The 16,408-nt window shown below is 57.5% G+C and overlaps 2 protein-coding genes across 4 annotated transcripts; both read left to right on the top strand.

Annotated features, from left to right (window-relative positions):
• The first annotated feature begins 1,301 nt into the window (after window positions 1-1,301).
• Window positions 1,302-4,037, top strand: LOC123792602 (left-right determination factor 1). Of its 2 annotated transcripts, XM_045797865.1 has the most exons (5): window positions 1,302-1,551; window positions 2,651-2,693; window positions 2,796-2,897; window positions 3,133-3,375; window positions 3,674-4,037. In XM_045797865.1, the coding sequence occupies exons 1-5, from the start codon at window positions 1,302-1,304 to the stop codon at window positions 4,035-4,037; spliced, it is 1,002 nt and encodes a 333-aa protein (XP_045653821.1). The 2 variants fall into 2 exon arrangements, with proteins under 2 accessions (XP_045653821.1, XP_045653811.1); XM_045797855.1 differs by having other exon boundaries at window positions 2,651-2,897.
• Window positions 4,038-11,389: 7,352 nt separating this feature from the next.
• On the top strand, window positions 11,390-14,733 carry PYCR2 (pyrroline-5-carboxylate reductase 2). 2 transcript variants are annotated; one of them, XM_045796779.2, is made up of 7 exons: window positions 11,390-11,641; window positions 11,865-11,935; window positions 12,387-12,566; window positions 12,687-12,905; window positions 13,112-13,204; window positions 13,380-13,543; window positions 14,062-14,733. In XM_045796779.2, the coding sequence occupies exons 1-7, from the start codon at window positions 11,575-11,577 to the stop codon at window positions 14,225-14,227; spliced, it is 960 nt and encodes a 319-aa protein (XP_045652735.1). In that variant the 5' UTR covers window positions 11,390-11,574; the 3' UTR covers window positions 14,228-14,733. The 2 variants fall into 2 exon arrangements, with proteins under 2 accessions (XP_045652735.1, XP_045652730.1); XM_045796774.2 differs by having other exon boundaries at window positions 11,392-11,641; window positions 12,684-12,905.
• Window positions 14,734-16,408: the final 1,675 nt, after the last annotated feature.

Here is a 16,408-nt window from a genome sequence, read left to right as displayed (position 1 = left end):
AGCACTCTGATGGGACTCAGTCCCTCCCTCTGCGTTGCTCCTTCCCTTTGCTTCTGGAAGGTGCGTTTGGACACCTGCTTCCTCTGCTGTTGTGAATACATGCTCAGAGCTGAGCACAGTGCCTGGCGCGTGGTGAGCACTCAAGAAATTATTGTTCTTGTGTGCATTTTTAGAAAGACCATGGGTAAGAGGGATGGCAAGCCCTTATTGTGCACTTACTGTATACCAGGTTCTGGGATACACATCCTCCATGTGCCAATGCATTTGCTCTCCAGACTAGCTCTGTGAAGTAGACCCAGTTCTTACCACCCCTCCTTCAGATGAGGAAACTGAGTCACTAAGGCATTGAGGAACTTGCTAGAAGGTCAAACAGCCAGCAAGGCACGCAGGCCCCATATTTGCACCCAGCCTGGGAGGCTCCCATGCCCATGTGCTCTGTACCCGAGGCTTTGGACAGGACATGGGTCTGGGCAGCTATGGCCTCACTTTCCAGGTCCCTGCCCCTTGACCCAGGTCCCCCTGAGCTCTGGTGAGAGCCCACGGCCTGACTCAGGGCCTGGAGCGCTCCCAGAATGATGTGTGCAGCCTGAGGGGTTCTCTTGCTCTGAGGTCGGTGACTGCAAAGACACTTGCAAAGTTGCCCTTCCTGGGACAGCCAGAGAGCCGGGTCTGACGGCAGCAGCTTCCTCGGTCATGGACAGGACACGGTCTTCCGAGGGCCTGTGGAGGGGAGCAGGAGGGGGCCCTCAGGGACAGACAGTGGGCAAGGATGGGTCCAGGGGCTTCTGTGGGAGCTCGCTGAATGGGGCCTGGCCCAGAGCAGGCAGGAATACAGGGTCCTCTCCCTCCTTCCTTCCTGACGAACACACAGACACCCAGTCTGGCCTCCAGGGAAGATTTCAACAGTTGCCCAATAGGATTCTCTTTCTTACAGAATAGGCCCACCTTTTCATAGACCAGGACCGGTGCAGGGCCAGGGAAATTCAGCAGGCACTAAAATGATCACTGAGCTGCCCAGACAGCAGTGGCTGGAGGCCCCAGGCTGGTGTGGCATGCAGACAGGCCTTTGTGCCCGTTCTAGACGGCCCCCTCCTCGAGGCTCCTGGACCCGTCTGGCCGCTGAGCTCCCAGGAGGTCCGAGGGGTGTGGCCTCCCTCCCTCCACCCCAGGCCCGTCCCGGGGCTGGCTATAAAGCTGGCCCAGCCTGGCCCTCCGCACAGCCCGCGGGGACCCTCCTGGAGCCTCCTAGGGGGACACGTCTGTCTGCTCCGCCCCTCCTCCTCCGTCCCACGCGCGGCACCATGAGGCCGCTGTGGCTGTGCTGGGCACTCTGGGCGCTGCCCCTTCCCGGCCCCGGGGCCACCCTGAGTGGGGAGCAGATCCGGGGCCGTCTGCTGCGGCAGCTGCACCTCAGCGAGGTGCCCGTCCTGGATGAGGGCGACGTCGGGGAGCTGGTCACCCCTGCCCACGTGATGGCGCAGTACGTGGCCCTGCTGCAGCGCAGCCATGGTGTCCGCTCTCGAGGGAAGAGGTTCAGCCAGGAATTCCGAGGTGAGGCCTCCCTGCCGCCGTGCCCCTCATCCTTGCTGGGGCTGGGTGGGCGGAGATGGGATGAGCCTGAGGGGGGCCGTCTGGGGGCCCAGGGTCCACGGGGCCGGGCCGGGGGACCCCGGAGGGTGAGGACGGCTGCGTCTGGGGGCCCGATCTCTGCGCCGAGCGCCCCACCGCTCGGCCAGGAGGAGCTGTCCCTCTGTCAGGGCCGCAGCACGAGAGCAAGGACCTCTGGGCTTGGGTCTCAGCTCTGCTGTTTGCCGTCCAGCCCCGGACGGGTCACCCAACATCTCTGAGCCTGTTGGCTTCTCTGGAAATGAGGCTGAACCAGCTCTGACTCCCTCCCAGAGTCGGGGGCGGTTTGTGAGATGAGACAGAAGGGCCGATTCCATCATTTTAAAGGTCAGGCGGTAGGAGATGGGCCAGGTCTGAATCCTACTGCACCCTCTCACCTCTGTGGGGCTGGGGCTCCCCTCCTCAGAGCCCAGGGCCAGGCCGGGTGGGGTGCCTGGAGGCCTGGAGACTCCGCAGAGGTGACTGCGCTCCCATTTCTGCTGTGCCCCCTTTGCCCAAAGAAGGCTGTCCGGGGACCTGCTGGCTCAGCCGGTGGAGCACGTGACTCCTGATGTCAGGGTTGTGAGTTCGAGCCCCACATTGGGCATAGAGATTTCTTAAAAGTAAAATCTTAGGGGCGCTCAGGTGGCTCAGTTGGTTGAGTATGAACTCTCGATTTTGGCTGGGGTCATGATCTCAGTGTCATGACATTGAGCGCGGCCTGGGCTCCGCACTGGGGGGGGAGCCTGCTTGAGATGCTCTCTCTTCCTCTGCCCCTCCTCCCGCACCCCCACCTCAGGCACCCACGTGTGCTCTCACTCTCAAAATAAAATAAAATATTTAAAAAAACAAACAGAAAAGAAGGCTGCATGTCTGTGCACTGAGGCAAAGCCCCAGCCCGCACATTCTCCCTAGGGATTCCTGGGCATCTCCCTGCGATCTCCCTGGGGACTCCTGGGGAAATGCTGTTCCCTGGCTGGGGCCCTGCCCCCCTCGCAGCCGCCCTGGTGCTAGAGAAGCCTCCTGACCCTGCTCCTGTCCCCAGAGGTGGCGGGCAGGTGGCTGGCGTCCGAGGCCTCCACGCACCTGCTGGTGTTCAGCATGGAGCGGCGGCTGCCCCCCAACAGCGAGCTGGTGCGGGCCGTGCTGCGCCTCTTCCAGGAGCCGGTGCCCAGGGCCGCACTCCGCAGGCATGAGCGGCTGTCCCCGCACAGCGCCCGTGCCCGCGTCACCATCGAGTGGCTGCACGTCCGGGACGACAGCTCCAACCGCACCTCCCTGGTGGACTCCAGGTGGGGGACTGAGAGCAGGGATGGGGCGGAGGAAGGGTGTGGGAGGGGAGGGGGCAGGGGTCCCGGCTGGAAGGGAAGGAGACGGGAGGGCAGCAGCAGGAGCGGGGCCCGGGGGTCCCAGCTCGATTAATTGGTGATGGGGGAAGGGGGGGCCCAGCACGGGGGAGGGGAGTGGGGGAACCCGCAGCCCCCAGCCCCCAGCTCAGGCCCCTGTCTCCGTGCTGCCCTGTCACAGGCTGGTGTCCCTCCACGAGAGCGGCTGGAAGGCCTTCGACGTGACCGAGGCCGTGACCTTCTGGCAGCAGCTGAGCCGGCCTCGGGAGCCCCTGATCCTGCAGGTGACGGTGCAGAGGGAGCACCTGGGCCCCCCGGCCTCGGGCGCCCACAAGCTGGTGCGCTTCGCTTCCCAGGGGCCAGCGGGCCCCGGGCAGGGCGAGCCCCAGCTGGAGCTGCACACGCTGGACCTGGGGGCCTATGGGTAGGCACCTGGGCCCCACGGGGAGGGGGGGCACTCACAAGGCACAGAGGGAACGCAGCTCAGTCCAAGTGGGTCTTTTCAGGGTGCCTGGGAGTGAATGCCCGCAGATTTCTTCTTTGGTCTCGGGACTAATGGCACTTGTGATGTTTGGTTGTTGGTAGTGACCCGTCCTGATCATAAACAGCCAGGCTTTTGAACATAAGGAGCGCTGGATGATAAACCTCCCTCCCGGATATGCCCCCCCCACCGTCTGCCCTGGGCCCTCCCCGCTGACCTCTGCCTCTCCTTGCCCCTGCAGAGCTCAGGGCGATTGTGACCCCGAGGTGCCCGTGACGGAGGCCACCCGCTGCTGCCGCCAGGAAGTGTACATTGACCTGCGGGGGATGAAGTGGGCTGAGAACTGGGTCCTGGAGCCCCCCGGCTTCCTGGCCTACGAGTGTGTGGGCACCTGCCAGCAGCCCCCGCAGCCCCTGCCCTTCAAGTGGCCGTTTCTGGGGCCGCGGCAGTGCGTCGCCTCGGAGACGGCCTCGCTGCCCATGATCGTCAGCATCAAGGAGGGAGGCAGGCCCAGGCCGCAGGTGGTCAGCCTGCCCAACATGAGGGTGCAGAAGTGCAGCTGCTCCTGGGACGGGGCACCCGTGCCCAGGAAGCTGGAGCCTTAGGTGTGGGGTGCAGCCTCCGAGGCCTCAGACAGCACAGGTGCACAGAAGCAGGTCTTGACGTAGGTGTTAATTTCCTCCTTAGCAAGTGACCCCTGGCCCCACTCAGCGCCCCCGTTTCCCCTTTCCTGCACGTTCTTCCACTTCTTGTCCTTCTGGGCCTCACCCACCCGAAGCACTTACACGAGTAACTGATACTGCTTGGATTGCTGAGCTCTTGAAGGAAAGCCCAGGTAATCTTCGTTAAAGGATGCAGCTGGGCAGGGACAGCTGGGAGCTTCTCCGGCAAATTCTCAGCTGAGTGTGGGACAACGTGCCCTATGATGTGAACTGGGGAAACAGACTGATTTACTCTATTACACGATGAGAATTAAAACAAAAATTTTAAAATATCCCCCAGTTTCCCCTAGGTAGGGAGGAGGTCTAAAAAAAACACCTGTTCCCTAAAGCGTTGACCTGTTCTGAACTCTTGTGAACATCTCGGGTCCCCACTCCCCTGCGGTGTTGCTAGGGGGGAGGACGAAGGGCTTCCAGCTGGGGCAGTGGGCAGGGAGTCAGGACGCCTGGTTTCTGGATCGAACAGGGTCACAACTGTGACCTCAAGCCAATGGGGAAAACTTTGGGCCACCGTTTCCTCTTAAAAGGGAGGAGTTGGGCTCCAGCTCTGAGTCAGTACCCTGGGGGGTGAGAGAGCCCTAACCTCACCTGCTCCTCCCCCTCCCCCCGCAGACCCAGCATTTCTTGTGCGTAGTTAGGTTATTCTCCCCACTGTTTTAGATTTGCCACCAGAACCCACATGTATTTACTTTTTTAAAAAACGTAGCCAAAAGAGTTGAGTGTAGATAATCTGCTGAAATAAAGTGATGTTTCACTCTGTCTCTGCATTTAGTTCCTGGTACCCTTTACACGAGAGAGAAGGCAGCAATGATGGGGACGAGATCTCGTAATGATATGAAGAGAGGGGGCGACCGAGACCCCCAATCTTTGGGGGTGCCAAACACTGCAGTAACTAGGTTTAGATTAAGCTTTCATTTATAATGCTTATATCCTTCCCCAACTGTCACTCCAAAAACAGTATTGTGAACACTCACACATGGCACCTCTTTATTTTATTTTTTAAGATTTTTATTTATTTATTTGACAGAGAGACAGGGAGAGAGGGAACACAAGCAAGGAGAGTGTGAGAGGGAGAAGCAGGCTTCCCAGCAAGCAGGGAACCCAATGTGGGGCTCAATCCCAGGACCCTGGGATCATGACCTGAGCCGAAGGCAGACGCCTAACGGCTAAGCCACCCAGGCACCCCCATGTCACCTTTTCAGAAAGCACTTTCACTGTAGCTGTGGTTATGGGGACAGGACACGGGGTGACAACGGTGTGGCAAGCAAATGGTAAGCCAGGGCGCTGTGCCAGGCTATTTTGATACCTCACATCACCTAGTTCTTACAGTGAATTCCTCGAGGTAGGTATCATGATTCCCATTTTCCAGATGAAGAAATCGAGGCAGGGGCGAAATCTGTTGAATCTCTACGCCGAGGCATGGGTTGTAACACTCCTTCCCACTGCGTGCGCTCCCGTAAGCGTGCTCTGCTGATGACACGGGCGTTAGTGACCAGCTTATCCGGAAGCGGCCACACCTGGCAGTGCCCTTATGTAACCTTTCCAGGCAGCTGGGTTTCCTTACACCTGGCTGTTGAAGTTCTTGGGCTCTGTTTTTACCCACAAAGCTAATTAATGACAACGGATTAGTGGAGGGGAAAATGGAGGCAGTCTTGGACAGCCAGGATCTGAGGACATGGCAAGCGTATGGTTGGAGGCAAGGAAGAGGACTTGGCTTGGACAGAAAGGCCTAGATCACCTCCATAAGTTGTCTGAATGAAGTCCTTCCGTGCGGGATGCTGTGAGTACTAGGATAGACTATTGTTCTTTACAAGAAGGGTATCCATACCTTCTAAAGAGTTCTACCAGCTACTCAGTGACCTACCCTAAAAGATCTGGGGACTCCCAGCCAGTCCATTCAACCAGTGGCAAGGATGGGTCTGCTCCCATCATCCCCTGTGAGCTAAAAAATCCAGGAGATTGGCCTCATCTCAAAATGTAAGGATGTGGTCCTCAGCATAGGGAGACGGTGTGGTAGACAGAATGTTCTCCCAGTACATCCAGGCCTCCCAGTCCTTGGAGCCTGTGACTCTGTTATTTTATATTTCAAAGGGATTTTGCAGATGTAATTAAGGTTACAGACCTCAAAATAAGGAGATGATCTTGGATTAACCAAGTACACCTAATCTAATCACAGGATCCCTTCCAAGTAGAGAATTTTCTCTGGCTAGAGGCACAGAGATGAGGCTTTAGGGAAGGTCCATGAGAAGATGTGACTGCTGGCTGACCTGGCAGCTGGACCCCAGCTCCTGCAGGCTTTTCACCCCCTCCCCTGTCCTTGGAATGTGGGTTCTGGTCACCTTGCCCAGAAGCTGCCCCAGGAGGACCTTGAGACAGTGATGTGGTGCTGGCACCAGCAGGAGGGAGGGGGTACGTGACTGAACCCCAGTGAGGCCTATGAAGGGTTACAATGTGGTGGGCGGACACAGGGATCCACTGTCTTGCAGCCCCCAAGACAGGCCTCGTACGTCTGTTCCCTGTGCTCATTCAACCCATCTGGAGTGGCCTGTCTCTTTCCTCCGCCCCTCCCTGCCCACGGTGTCTGGGCGCCCACTTCAGATCACACCTGGGAGCCCCCAAGAGGATGTGAACCAAGAGAGGCAAAAAAGGCCAGAAAGACCTGAAGCATGAAAAGGACCAGACTTGTCATTGCTGGTTTGCAGATGAAGGGGACTGCGAGCCTGGGAATGTGAGTGGCTTCCAGAAGCTGAGAACGACTTCTGGCTGGCCGCTGGGAAGGAAAGGGGACCTCAGTCCTATAGCCACCTGGAGGCAAATTCTGCTCCCGAATGAGTCTAGGTGTTGATCTCCCCCACAGCATCCACAGGTTCCAGATCAGCAGCATCTTGATGTGGCCTGTGGGACCCAGAGCAGAGAAACCAGCAGGACCTACGGAGACCTCTGAGCTGCAAAGTGTGAGGTAACACATTTATTCAGTGATGCAAAACCTGCAGGGCCTTTGTAGGGGGGCAGCAAAGATGAAGACGTCAGCCAGGTGCATTACAAGCAAGGAGTGATTACAATGTTTTCACCTAAAGACGACGTAACAGCATTAAAGGTGATTTTGAATGATCTGAAAACTGCCCCAAATCCCTATGGTTTTTGCATGTCTCCTCTGCATACAACCTGACCTGTTTACATACAACACGAACACGTACTTGTTTTAAAAAATCAGGTTTAAGGGCCCTGGGGGGCTCAGTCGGTTGGGTGTCAGTCTTCGGCTCAGGTTGTGATCCCAGGGTCCCGGGATCGAGTCCCACATCAGGCTCCCAGCTCAGTGGGGAGTCTGCTTCTCCCTCTCCCTCTGCCTCTCTGCCTGCTTGTGCTCTCTCTCCCTCTCAAATGAATAAATAAAATCTTTTTAAAAAATCAGGTTTAAGACATGCCTGATTTAGAGGACAAAGAAGGGTAGAGTTATGTTCCTAAGAGTCACATTGATTCCTTCAGGTGGTGGGATTAAAAGCAATGTTCATTTTCCCATTTGATCAAATTAAAATTTTTTCTACAATCAACATGGTTACTGGTGTAATGTAAAAAAAAAAAGAAAAAGAAAAACGCATGCAAAATGTGCCTGCCTGGAGAGGTCCCCAAGTCAGGACGGGCTGGGGTCAAGGGGACCTGCCATAGGATTAGCTGGAAGCAGGTCAGGACCCTCCCTCATTCCCCGGGTCATGTGCATTGTGACAACAGTCGAGCCTGCTAATCAGACCAGGAAGGAGGCCCAGAGGCCCTGGGGAGTGAAGAACCGGGGGAGTGGAGGCAGAAATGATACATCTTGTCTGGGAAGGCAGGAGGGAGAGGAGCAGGACTGTGGTGGGGGGAGGGCAGTAACAGCTGATCTAACTGACCAGAGGAGGAGGAGCGGGGAGGAGGGAGGAGGGAGGAGGAGAGGGGTGAAGGTGGGCGGTCTTGGAAGCTTGATGAGCTTCCCCATTTTCCTTCGGGGCTTCTCTCTCTGCCTGTTCAGATGGAGTAAAATGGGTGGAGCGGGCGCCCAAGGACGCAGGTGCCGGACATGGAGAGTGTGTGTCCGAGGCAGGATGGCAGCACCAAGCTGGGGCCCTCCTGACAGGGGTGGGTCCTAGGTGGCTGGGGGGAGGAGGGGACTTTCCTTTCCACGTCTCGCCAAGGGAACCCTGGCAAAGTCATCAAGGTCATTACAAGAGAATGAAATGGAATTGCCTATAATTAAAACAGAATAAAACTTTGTACATATACACTTTAAACTTTGGAGATGAAAAAAAAAAAGATCTCAAAGTACCACAAAAAAAGAACCGGTTTCTGGCCGGTGACTCACCCGTCCAAGATCCGTCAGGAGGGCCACGTGCCTTGGCTGCGCCCTCTCTCATGTGGCCCGGCCCAGCTGGTGGTCAAGGCGGCACGGGGGCCACCACCTGGGCCCTGTGGTCCTCCTCACATCTCACCTCCACCCCCAGACACCGAAGCAGGAGATACCAAGGCGACCAGGTCAGGGATGGACGATGTGGGAAGGAGTGAGACACCACACTTCGCCCCGCCCCAATCTTGTGTTGCAGGCCAGAGCCAGACACCAGGGGAAGCAAGGGGGCCCGCAGCCTCCCAAATGGACTGTGGAGAGCCCAGCATCCCTCAGAGGAGCAGAGAGCACTCAGAAGCTCCCACCTTCCCCGCTGCCTGACGAAGATTCTTCCATAAGAAAGAAGGCCAAGTGGGAACAACTGAAGACCAGAGAAGAGAGGAAGGATATGGGCAGCGTTGGGCCCTAGTTCTGGTCCCCGAGCTCCTCCAGAGGCAGGTGCCCCTCCCAGATGGCATGCTCCCCAGTACCTTCCCAAGGGCTCTATCAAAAGTCCCCCTTTCTTCAGCTAGTTTGAACTGTCGAGTTGCTGGTGCCCCTTGGCCACCATGGGGAGCCTTTAAAGCCACTACCCATGGAACTAAGAACATAATCAGAGAGTTAGACAAAGATTTTCTCACAGTAGTATGAATAATTTTTTAGTTTTTTAAAATTATTTTATTTTTTAAAAGATTTTATTTATTTATTCATGAGAGACAGAGAGAGATAGGCAGAGGCAGAGGGAGAAGCAGGCTCCCTGCTGAGCAGAGGGCCCAATGTGGGACTGGATCCCAGGACCACGGGATCACGACCTGAGCCAAAGGCAGACACTTAACCGACTGAGCCACCCAGGCGCCCTGAGTAATTAAAAAAAATTTTTTTTTATTTATTTGAGAGAGAAGGAGAGAGAGCACGAGCTAGGGGGAGGGGCAGAGGGAGAGGGAGAAGCAGACTCCCCACTGAGCAGGCAGCCTGATGTGGGGCTCATCCCAGGACCCTGAGATCATAACCTGAGCCAACGGTAGACGCTTAACTGACTGAGCCCCCCAGATGCCCCTGAATAATTTCAAAAACTGATATGTTTGTGAGGACAGGGACCTTTGCTTTGTTCATGGCTGTACCCCCAGAATCTGGCTCAGGAAGCATCTGTGGAATGAATTAATAAACCTAATTTTGATCTTTGGGAGAATGGTTAGTGTGGTGCCGCTGTAGATGGAACATTAGTAGTCACACAAATCTTGTTTTAAACAACTTTTCAGTGACATTGGGAAGTGCTTATTATAGATCTCATGTAGAAGTTTCAAAACTATATCATTTATTTCCAAGGATGGAAAAGTATATATGCATAGACAATAATAATGTAAGGAAAGCCACCGAAAATGTTTCCAAGAAATTATCCCTAGGAAGTCTGATTATGAGACTATTTTGACCTTTACTTTTTTTTGGATTTCCCATATTTTCCTCAATATGGATGTGTTCTTTTCTAATCAGAAGAAGTTATTGAAATATTATTTTGCTTCATAGTGAACATTTGGTCTGCACCTTTAAGGGTGCAGGAACCAAAGAGGTGGGGGCTTGATCAGGGATGTGAGCAGGCAGGGGAGGGGGGGGAGGGGGAGGGGGGTGCTGCAGGGAGGGGGCGGGGCAGGGGTGCAGAACCACCCGCAGACAGGCCGTGGGGAGCCCACAGTCTCTCCCGCCCTGTGAGTCCTCCACGGATGCCCCCTGCTACCTCCGTAATTTCGTGACACCCGCTCCGGAGGCCCCTTCCTTACTTTTACTGCTGATGGAAACGCAAACCTACCTTCCGCGGAGCGTTTACAGCAAATGGGGGGTGGGGTTGGGGGTGAAGTCATAGACTTCCAGGTGTCTTGGCTGGGCCCTACCTGCACCTGGGGCGCAGCGGGCCAAGAGCACCTGGCTCCGGGGGTCCCAGACACACCAGGTTCAGCCACTCACCACTCACTAAATCAAAGGCAGAGAAAGGAGTGGGAGGGGAAAGAGGAAAGGAGTTTATTTCAGCGAGGTCAACACTGGGAAGACAGCCGACTAGCGTCTAAGACGGTCTCCGAAGTGCTGAAAATACCTCCAGGTTTGCATAAGGAAAATGCAAAGGACAAAAGCCAGTGGGAGTGCAGGTGGGCAGCAAAGGGCACGTCCATCGGTCTTGGGGTCAGTCATGGGTGGTCTTGCCGGGGCAAGCTCAGAGCCGTCCCTATTGCTTGAGAGGGCCATGTCAGTTCTCATCACCGGGTACTTTGCCCCAGGGTGTTGGCCTGAGTTAAGAGATAAGCTGGCCAGACAGGTTAGAATGGAGGTGGCAGACCACTCTCACACTTAACGAGTGGATCCTCCTAAACGCAGGGAAGAAGCCTATCCTCAATCTAGTTCGGACCAATTCTTGGGAACCGTGCAGCTTCGGGTGGACAACTCCAGCTGCTGCCGCGCCCACCACCCCGCAAGCCGGGAGGGAGAGAGTAGTAGGGGCTTCCAGCAGCCCTCGGCCTACCCGAGCCCCCGCCCTCATTCATCCCCGCAGTCCGCAAGCCGGGGAGGCCTACCGCCCACGAAGGCGGCTGACAGTCCGCTCCAGACGCTACAGTAGTCGACTTCGGCGGGGACCCCAGCCTCGGGACCCACCGGCGTCGGGGGCCAACCCTGGTCCCACCGCCAATCCCGCGCGCGGGGGCGGGCACACGGCCTGAGCTCCCGGCCGAGGATTGGTTCGCTCGAGCTCTCTGTCGCGGATTGGTCCGCCTGAGCTCCCGGCGGAGGCTGGGTCCGCCCGAGGATTGGTGCCCCGCTGCCGAGCTCTCGACCATGGATTGGTCCGCTCGAGCTTCCGGCCGCGGATTGGTCGTACTGGAGGGGCGGGGCGGGGCCCCGTGAGGCCCCGCGGCACGACCTGCCAGGCAGGCAGTGGGGAGGGGTCCCGGGAGCTGGCCCGGAAGCTCCCGGCAGCTGCCTGGGTCCGGCTTCCGGGGCGTGCGGCGCGCTTGGAGGTCTCTCCGCCCGGCCTCGTGTCTCCTGCGGCGGTTCCCTGGCGGTGTCGGGCGCATTCCCGCCGCCATGAGCGTGGGCTTCATCGGCGCCGGCCAGCTGGCTTGTGCCCTGGCGCGGGGTTTCACAGCCGCAGGTGGGCGCGCGCGGGCGGGCGGGCCGCAGCCTGGTCCGGGGACGCCCTCCGCCCCGCGAGCCCGAACGGCTGAGCGTCTGGCGGGCGGGACGAGGCTCGTGGAGCAGCGAGGGCTGCGAGCCCCCGCGGGGCCTTGTTGTGGGTCGGACCTGCCCTCCCGGGGAGAGCGCGGGAGCCGGGGGCGGGGCCGCGGTGCCCGGCTGAAGAGCCCCGTCTTCCGCAGGCATCCTGTCGGCTCACAAGATCATAGCCAGCTCCCCGGAAATGGACCTGCCCACGGTGTCCTCGCTCAGGGTAGGGGGGCGCAGGGGCGTGGGGAACAGGGTGGGGACCCGGAGGTGAGCGGAGCTGTGCTGGTCGCCGGCCCGCGCCGACCTCCTCCCAGGAGCGTCCCTGCCGTCCGAGCCAACCCCTGGGCGCTCCCATTTCACCTTCCCCTCTGCCTGTGCCACTTTCCAGCCAGGTGAACTTACCTGGCAGAGGGGTGCTCGGGTGCCCGAGGATGGCTGGGGATGGAGACAGCCACGCCCCGGTTGCCTTGGGGAAGCTTGTGCCTTCCTAGCACCTGGCTCACTTGGCGGCTAAGGGCAAGGGAAGACTTCGCACAGTCTCGGGGTAGGGGCAGACCCTGATGGGACAGGGCAAGGAATTCCAGGCTGCAGCTGGCGGAGTTCATCTGTGCTTGGGGGGGCCTGGGCGGAGGGAGGCTGCCTGGCACTGTGAAATGGGCAGTCTCCTCCTGCAGAAGTTGGGCGTGAACCTGACCCGGAGCAACAAGGAGACGGTGAGGCACAGTGACGTCCTGTTCCTGGCGGTGAAACCGCACATCATCCCCTTCATCCTGGACGAGATTGGGGCTGACGTCCAGGCCAGGCACATCGTGGTGTCCTGTGCTGCCGGTGTCACCATCAGCTCTGTGGAAAAGGTGCCCATCTCGGCCCTGGTGCCCCTGCGAGGGCACCTGTGTGTGTGTGGGGGGGCGGCGGGGGCGCTGGTGGAAGGCGTGCCCTGGCAACTCACTTGGGCCTCTTCCTTGTCCCAGAAGCTGATGGCCTTCCAACCGGCTCCCAAGGTGATTCGCTGCATGACCAACACACCCGTGGTGGTGCGGGAGGGCGCCACGGTGTACGCCACGGGCACCCACGCCCTGGTGGAAGATGGGCAGCTCCTGGAGCAGCTCATGAGCAGCGTGGGCTTCTGCACGGAGGTGGAAGAGGACCTGATTGACGCCGTCACGGGGCTCAGTGGCAGTGGGCCTGCCTATGTGAGACCCTCTGGGGACCCCAGGGCTGTGGGATGGGCTGGCAGGCAGACTGACTTGGGCTGTAGGTGTTGCCCACATGTGGGGCGAAGCTAGCGGTTGGAGGACGTCAGTATTTGGAGCTAGTTCCGGTCATCAGGAGCAGCAGACCACGGGGAGTAGCCCTGTGTGCCTGCTGCCCCGGGACTCAGTGAGCACTGTCTCCACAGGCGTTCATGGCGCTGGACGCGTTGGCTGATGGTGGGGTGAAGATGGGCCTGCCTCGGCGCCTGGCGGTCCGCCTGGGGGCCCAGGCCTTGCTGGTCAGTATACTCGCCCTGCGTGTTCTGGACTAGGCTGTGGGATGAGCGGGGTCCTGGAGCTAGGGGTGGCGCTTGGTTGGGAAGCTGGGATAGCGACTGGGGAAGGGCAGTGTGCACAAGCCTGTCCTACGGTACAGGAGCAGTTTTCTCCTCTCATCCTTCCTGTCTCCCGCAGGGGGCTGCCAAGATGCTGCTGGACTCAGAGCAGCACCCAGGCCAGCTCAAGGACAATGTCTGCTCCCCCGGGGGGGCCACCATCCATGCCCTGCACTTCCTAGAGAGCGGCGGCTTCCGCTCCCTGCTCATCAACGCCGTGGAGGCCTCCTGCATCCGCACACGGTGGGTCGCTCCCCCTCTGTGCCCAGGCCTTGTGCTCCCAGCGTCCCCGGGCTGGGTCCCATCCCGCAGAACCTGCCGTCTCTGGTCCCTCAGCAGTGCTCTGTCCATAAGCATGGTTCATTGGACTCTGTTTCACTGAGGGTTTACAGGTCTTTCTGCGTCGAACACTACCCCAGTTCTGACGGGGCAGGGAGCTTGGATTTATAGACGAGGAGTTTGAGGCCCAGAGGCGATTTTCCCGAGCTCTGGCAGCTGGTACATAGTGGGGACAAGTGTGTGACTTCAGACCGGCTGACTGTTCCATGCGTGCTCTCTCCTTGTGATCGCAGATGGCGCATGGAGCTACACACATGTGTGGTCACCTGCACGTAGTTCAGTAGCACTTCTGATGGGGACGCATTTGATTTGGGGTTCTAATTTTGGGTGGTGTCCAGTCCTCGGGGCTTGGGGGTTCCGTGCACGGGAAAGCTGTCTGGAGGTCTGGCATCTCCTTCAACCCTCTGGGGCTTTGTCTGCAGAGAGCTGCAGTCCATGGCTGACCAAGAGAAGGTCTCTCCCGCTGCCCTCAAGAAGACCCTCCTGGACCGAGTGAAGCTGGAATCCCCCACGGTGTCCACATTGACCCATTCCAGCCCAGGGAAGCTGCTCACAAGAAGCCCGGCCCCTGGGGGCAAGAAGGACTAAGGCGGCTCTGCTCTCCTTTCTAGAACCAGAGCCCTGAGGAGGACCGTGCAGGGCGAGGGCAGGTCCGGCAGTTTTCAGGTCCTTGTGATAAAACCTTAAATCTGTTCAGTCCCGGCCACACTAGTTTCCTGTCTTGTCCACGTTGGAAGATGCTCCAGGGGGTTTGATGGTGGCGGCCAGAGGCAGGCCTGTGTACCTGTTTGGGGAGAGAGAGGCCACGATTTGTACAAGGTCTGGAGACCTTCAGCTGGGATCCTCCATGGGGAGCCCGAGGCAGGGTCTGCTTGATGCCAAGTCAAGGCGGAGAGAGGTACAAAACGTGACAAGGGCTTTTCTCTCTGAATTATAAATGGAAAAGAAGCGAGCAACTTAGAATTGTTACAGTTAATCAGAAAAGCACGAAGTTAGACCATTCTTCTATTTAACTCTTGCTTTGTAGGTGTCCCGTTGGAAAAGTGTTAGCGCGGTTAAGTTTAGCTGCTTCAATAAAGTTTTATTTTTTATTATCCTGCCTTTTTTTTTTTTTTTTTTTTTTTTAAATAAGCTCTGTGCCCAGTGTGGGGCTTAAACTCACAACCCTGAGATCAAGAGTCATATGCTCTACTGACTGAGCCAGCCAGGCGCCCCTATTATTCTGCTTTTTAATGTTCATTCTAGGGAACTTGAGGACCTGCCCAGGCATTCCTGCTTCTGTGAGGAGCGCTGTCTGAAGGCAAGAAGTAGGGATGACAAGAAATTATAGGCTAGGCCCTCAGAGCTGTAAAGATGTTCTGCTCCAGCCTGGCCCCCAGGTCAGGGTCAGGAGATTGTTCTAGGATGGGCCAGCACGGCCGAGAAGAGCCAAGTGGCCTGAGCGGGGGGAGGGCAGCAGTGCAGACCAAAGGAGGAAGCCGCCTGCTTTGTAGTTGGCCATGCACCTGACAGGCTTTGGATCCGACAGACTGCCGTCTGAGGGAGGAATTACTTTTTCCCTCACTTGATTGAAGATGCTGAGCCCTGGAGGGGACAAGCAGCTTAGCTCACTGAGCTGCTGCTCATGGGGGGGGCACAGTTGGGTGTGCTGCACACGCAGCGGGACGGAGCCTGCAGGCCCCCCACGCGGGCCAGTGTGCCTCCCACTCGATCCCGGGAGCTCGCCGCCTGTGGCGTTGGCATTGGCATCATCTCTGGGTTCAAATCTGAGTTTCTGCCACTTTTTTCCCCACAATTTGCTGGTAGATTTCTTTTTTTAAATCTTAATTCCAGTTAGTTAACAGACAGTATTGTTTTAGGCGTATAATACAGTAATTCAACACTTCGGGATGTCCCCCTGTGCTTATCACAAGTGCACTACTTTCTGCCACTCTCAACTGCGGAACCTTGGAGAAGTTACTGAATCTGGTCTCCGGATTTCATCCCCTATAAATAGGGAGGTCCTGCTCCATCAGGAGGTTCTGGTAGGTTTGCAGTGAAGCCTTGTGGGATGGCTCAATGGAACATCTGGAACACAGTGGACCCCTAGAGCAAGCAGTGCTCATCCTTCACTTTCCAGCTGCGGGAGGGGAGCCTTCGGCAAGAACGGCAGCCTGGGCTCCAACTCCAAACCTGCGAGGCCCGTTCCTATGGGGCCACAGTGACAAGTTCAACCCTGTGCAAAGCTATCATTGTAAAGCCCCCGTTACGTAAGGAGGCTCTGCACGCCCTTCATAGGAAATCTCAGGATTTAAGCACTGGGTAGAGTAAGGCGAAGCTCAAGGTTAAATAAGCTGCCCCCAAAAGATTCGAACAGACATTTCACCAAAGAAGATACACGGCAAACGAGCTGTGAAGAGATGTTTAAATCCTCGCTGACTGGGGAAATGCCAGTCCAAGCCCAGGGAGATATCACGGCACAGCGACTAACGTGGCAGGTTTTGGTGGTGTCGGTGTTCCCCGGAAAGCTAATCTCGGATGTTGGCAAAGGTGTGCGGGAATGAGAGCCCGCCTGTGAAATGGTACGGCCACTCTGGCCGACAGTCTGGCAGCTCAGAAAGCTAGAGAGTCACCCTATAAGCCATCGGTGCCCCTCAGCTCCCCACCCGAAAGAAGCAGCACTTGTCCGCACAAACCCCTGGGCGTGAGTATTCAGGGCAGCATTATTCACAAGAGCCGAGAAGAGGAAACCACCCAGATGTCCACCGACTGGTGAGCGGACACCCACCA

Source organism: Ursus americanus, chromosome 2, assembly GCF_024610735.1.
Source record: "Ursus americanus isolate L20-20 chromosome 2, mUrsAme1.1.p, whole genome shotgun sequence".
Taxonomy (NCBI): domain Eukaryota; kingdom Metazoa; phylum Chordata; class Mammalia; order Carnivora; family Ursidae; genus Ursus; species Ursus americanus.
This window is presented reverse-complemented; position numbering and strand designations above follow the sequence as displayed.

Excerpts from the sequence above, each read along its gene's own strand:
- LOC123792602 (XM_045797855.1), top strand. The coding sequence starts at position 1,302 with ATGAGGCCGCTGTGGCTGTGCTGGGCACTCTGGGCGCTGCCCCTTCCC. Across the intron at positions 1,552-2,650 it reads GTTCAGCCAGGAATTCCGAG|AGGTGGCGGGCAGGTGGCTG; the intron begins GTGAGGCCTCCC and ends TCCTGTCCCCAG. Across the intron at positions 3,376-3,673 it reads CTGGACCTGGGGGCCTATGG|AGCTCAGGGCGATTGTGACC; the intron begins GTAGGCACCTGG and ends TTGCCCCTGCAG.
- PYCR2 (XM_045796774.2), top strand. The coding sequence starts at position 11,575 with ATGAGCGTGGGCTTCATCGGCGCCGGCCAGCTGGCTTGTGCCCTGGCG. Across the intron at positions 11,642-11,864 it reads GCGGGGTTTCACAGCCGCAG|GCATCCTGTCGGCTCACAAG; the intron begins GTGGGCGCGCGC and ends CGTCTTCCGCAG. Across the intron at positions 11,936-12,386 it reads CCACGGTGTCCTCGCTCAGG|AAGTTGGGCGTGAACCTGAC; the intron begins GTAGGGGGGCGC and ends CTCCTCCTGCAG.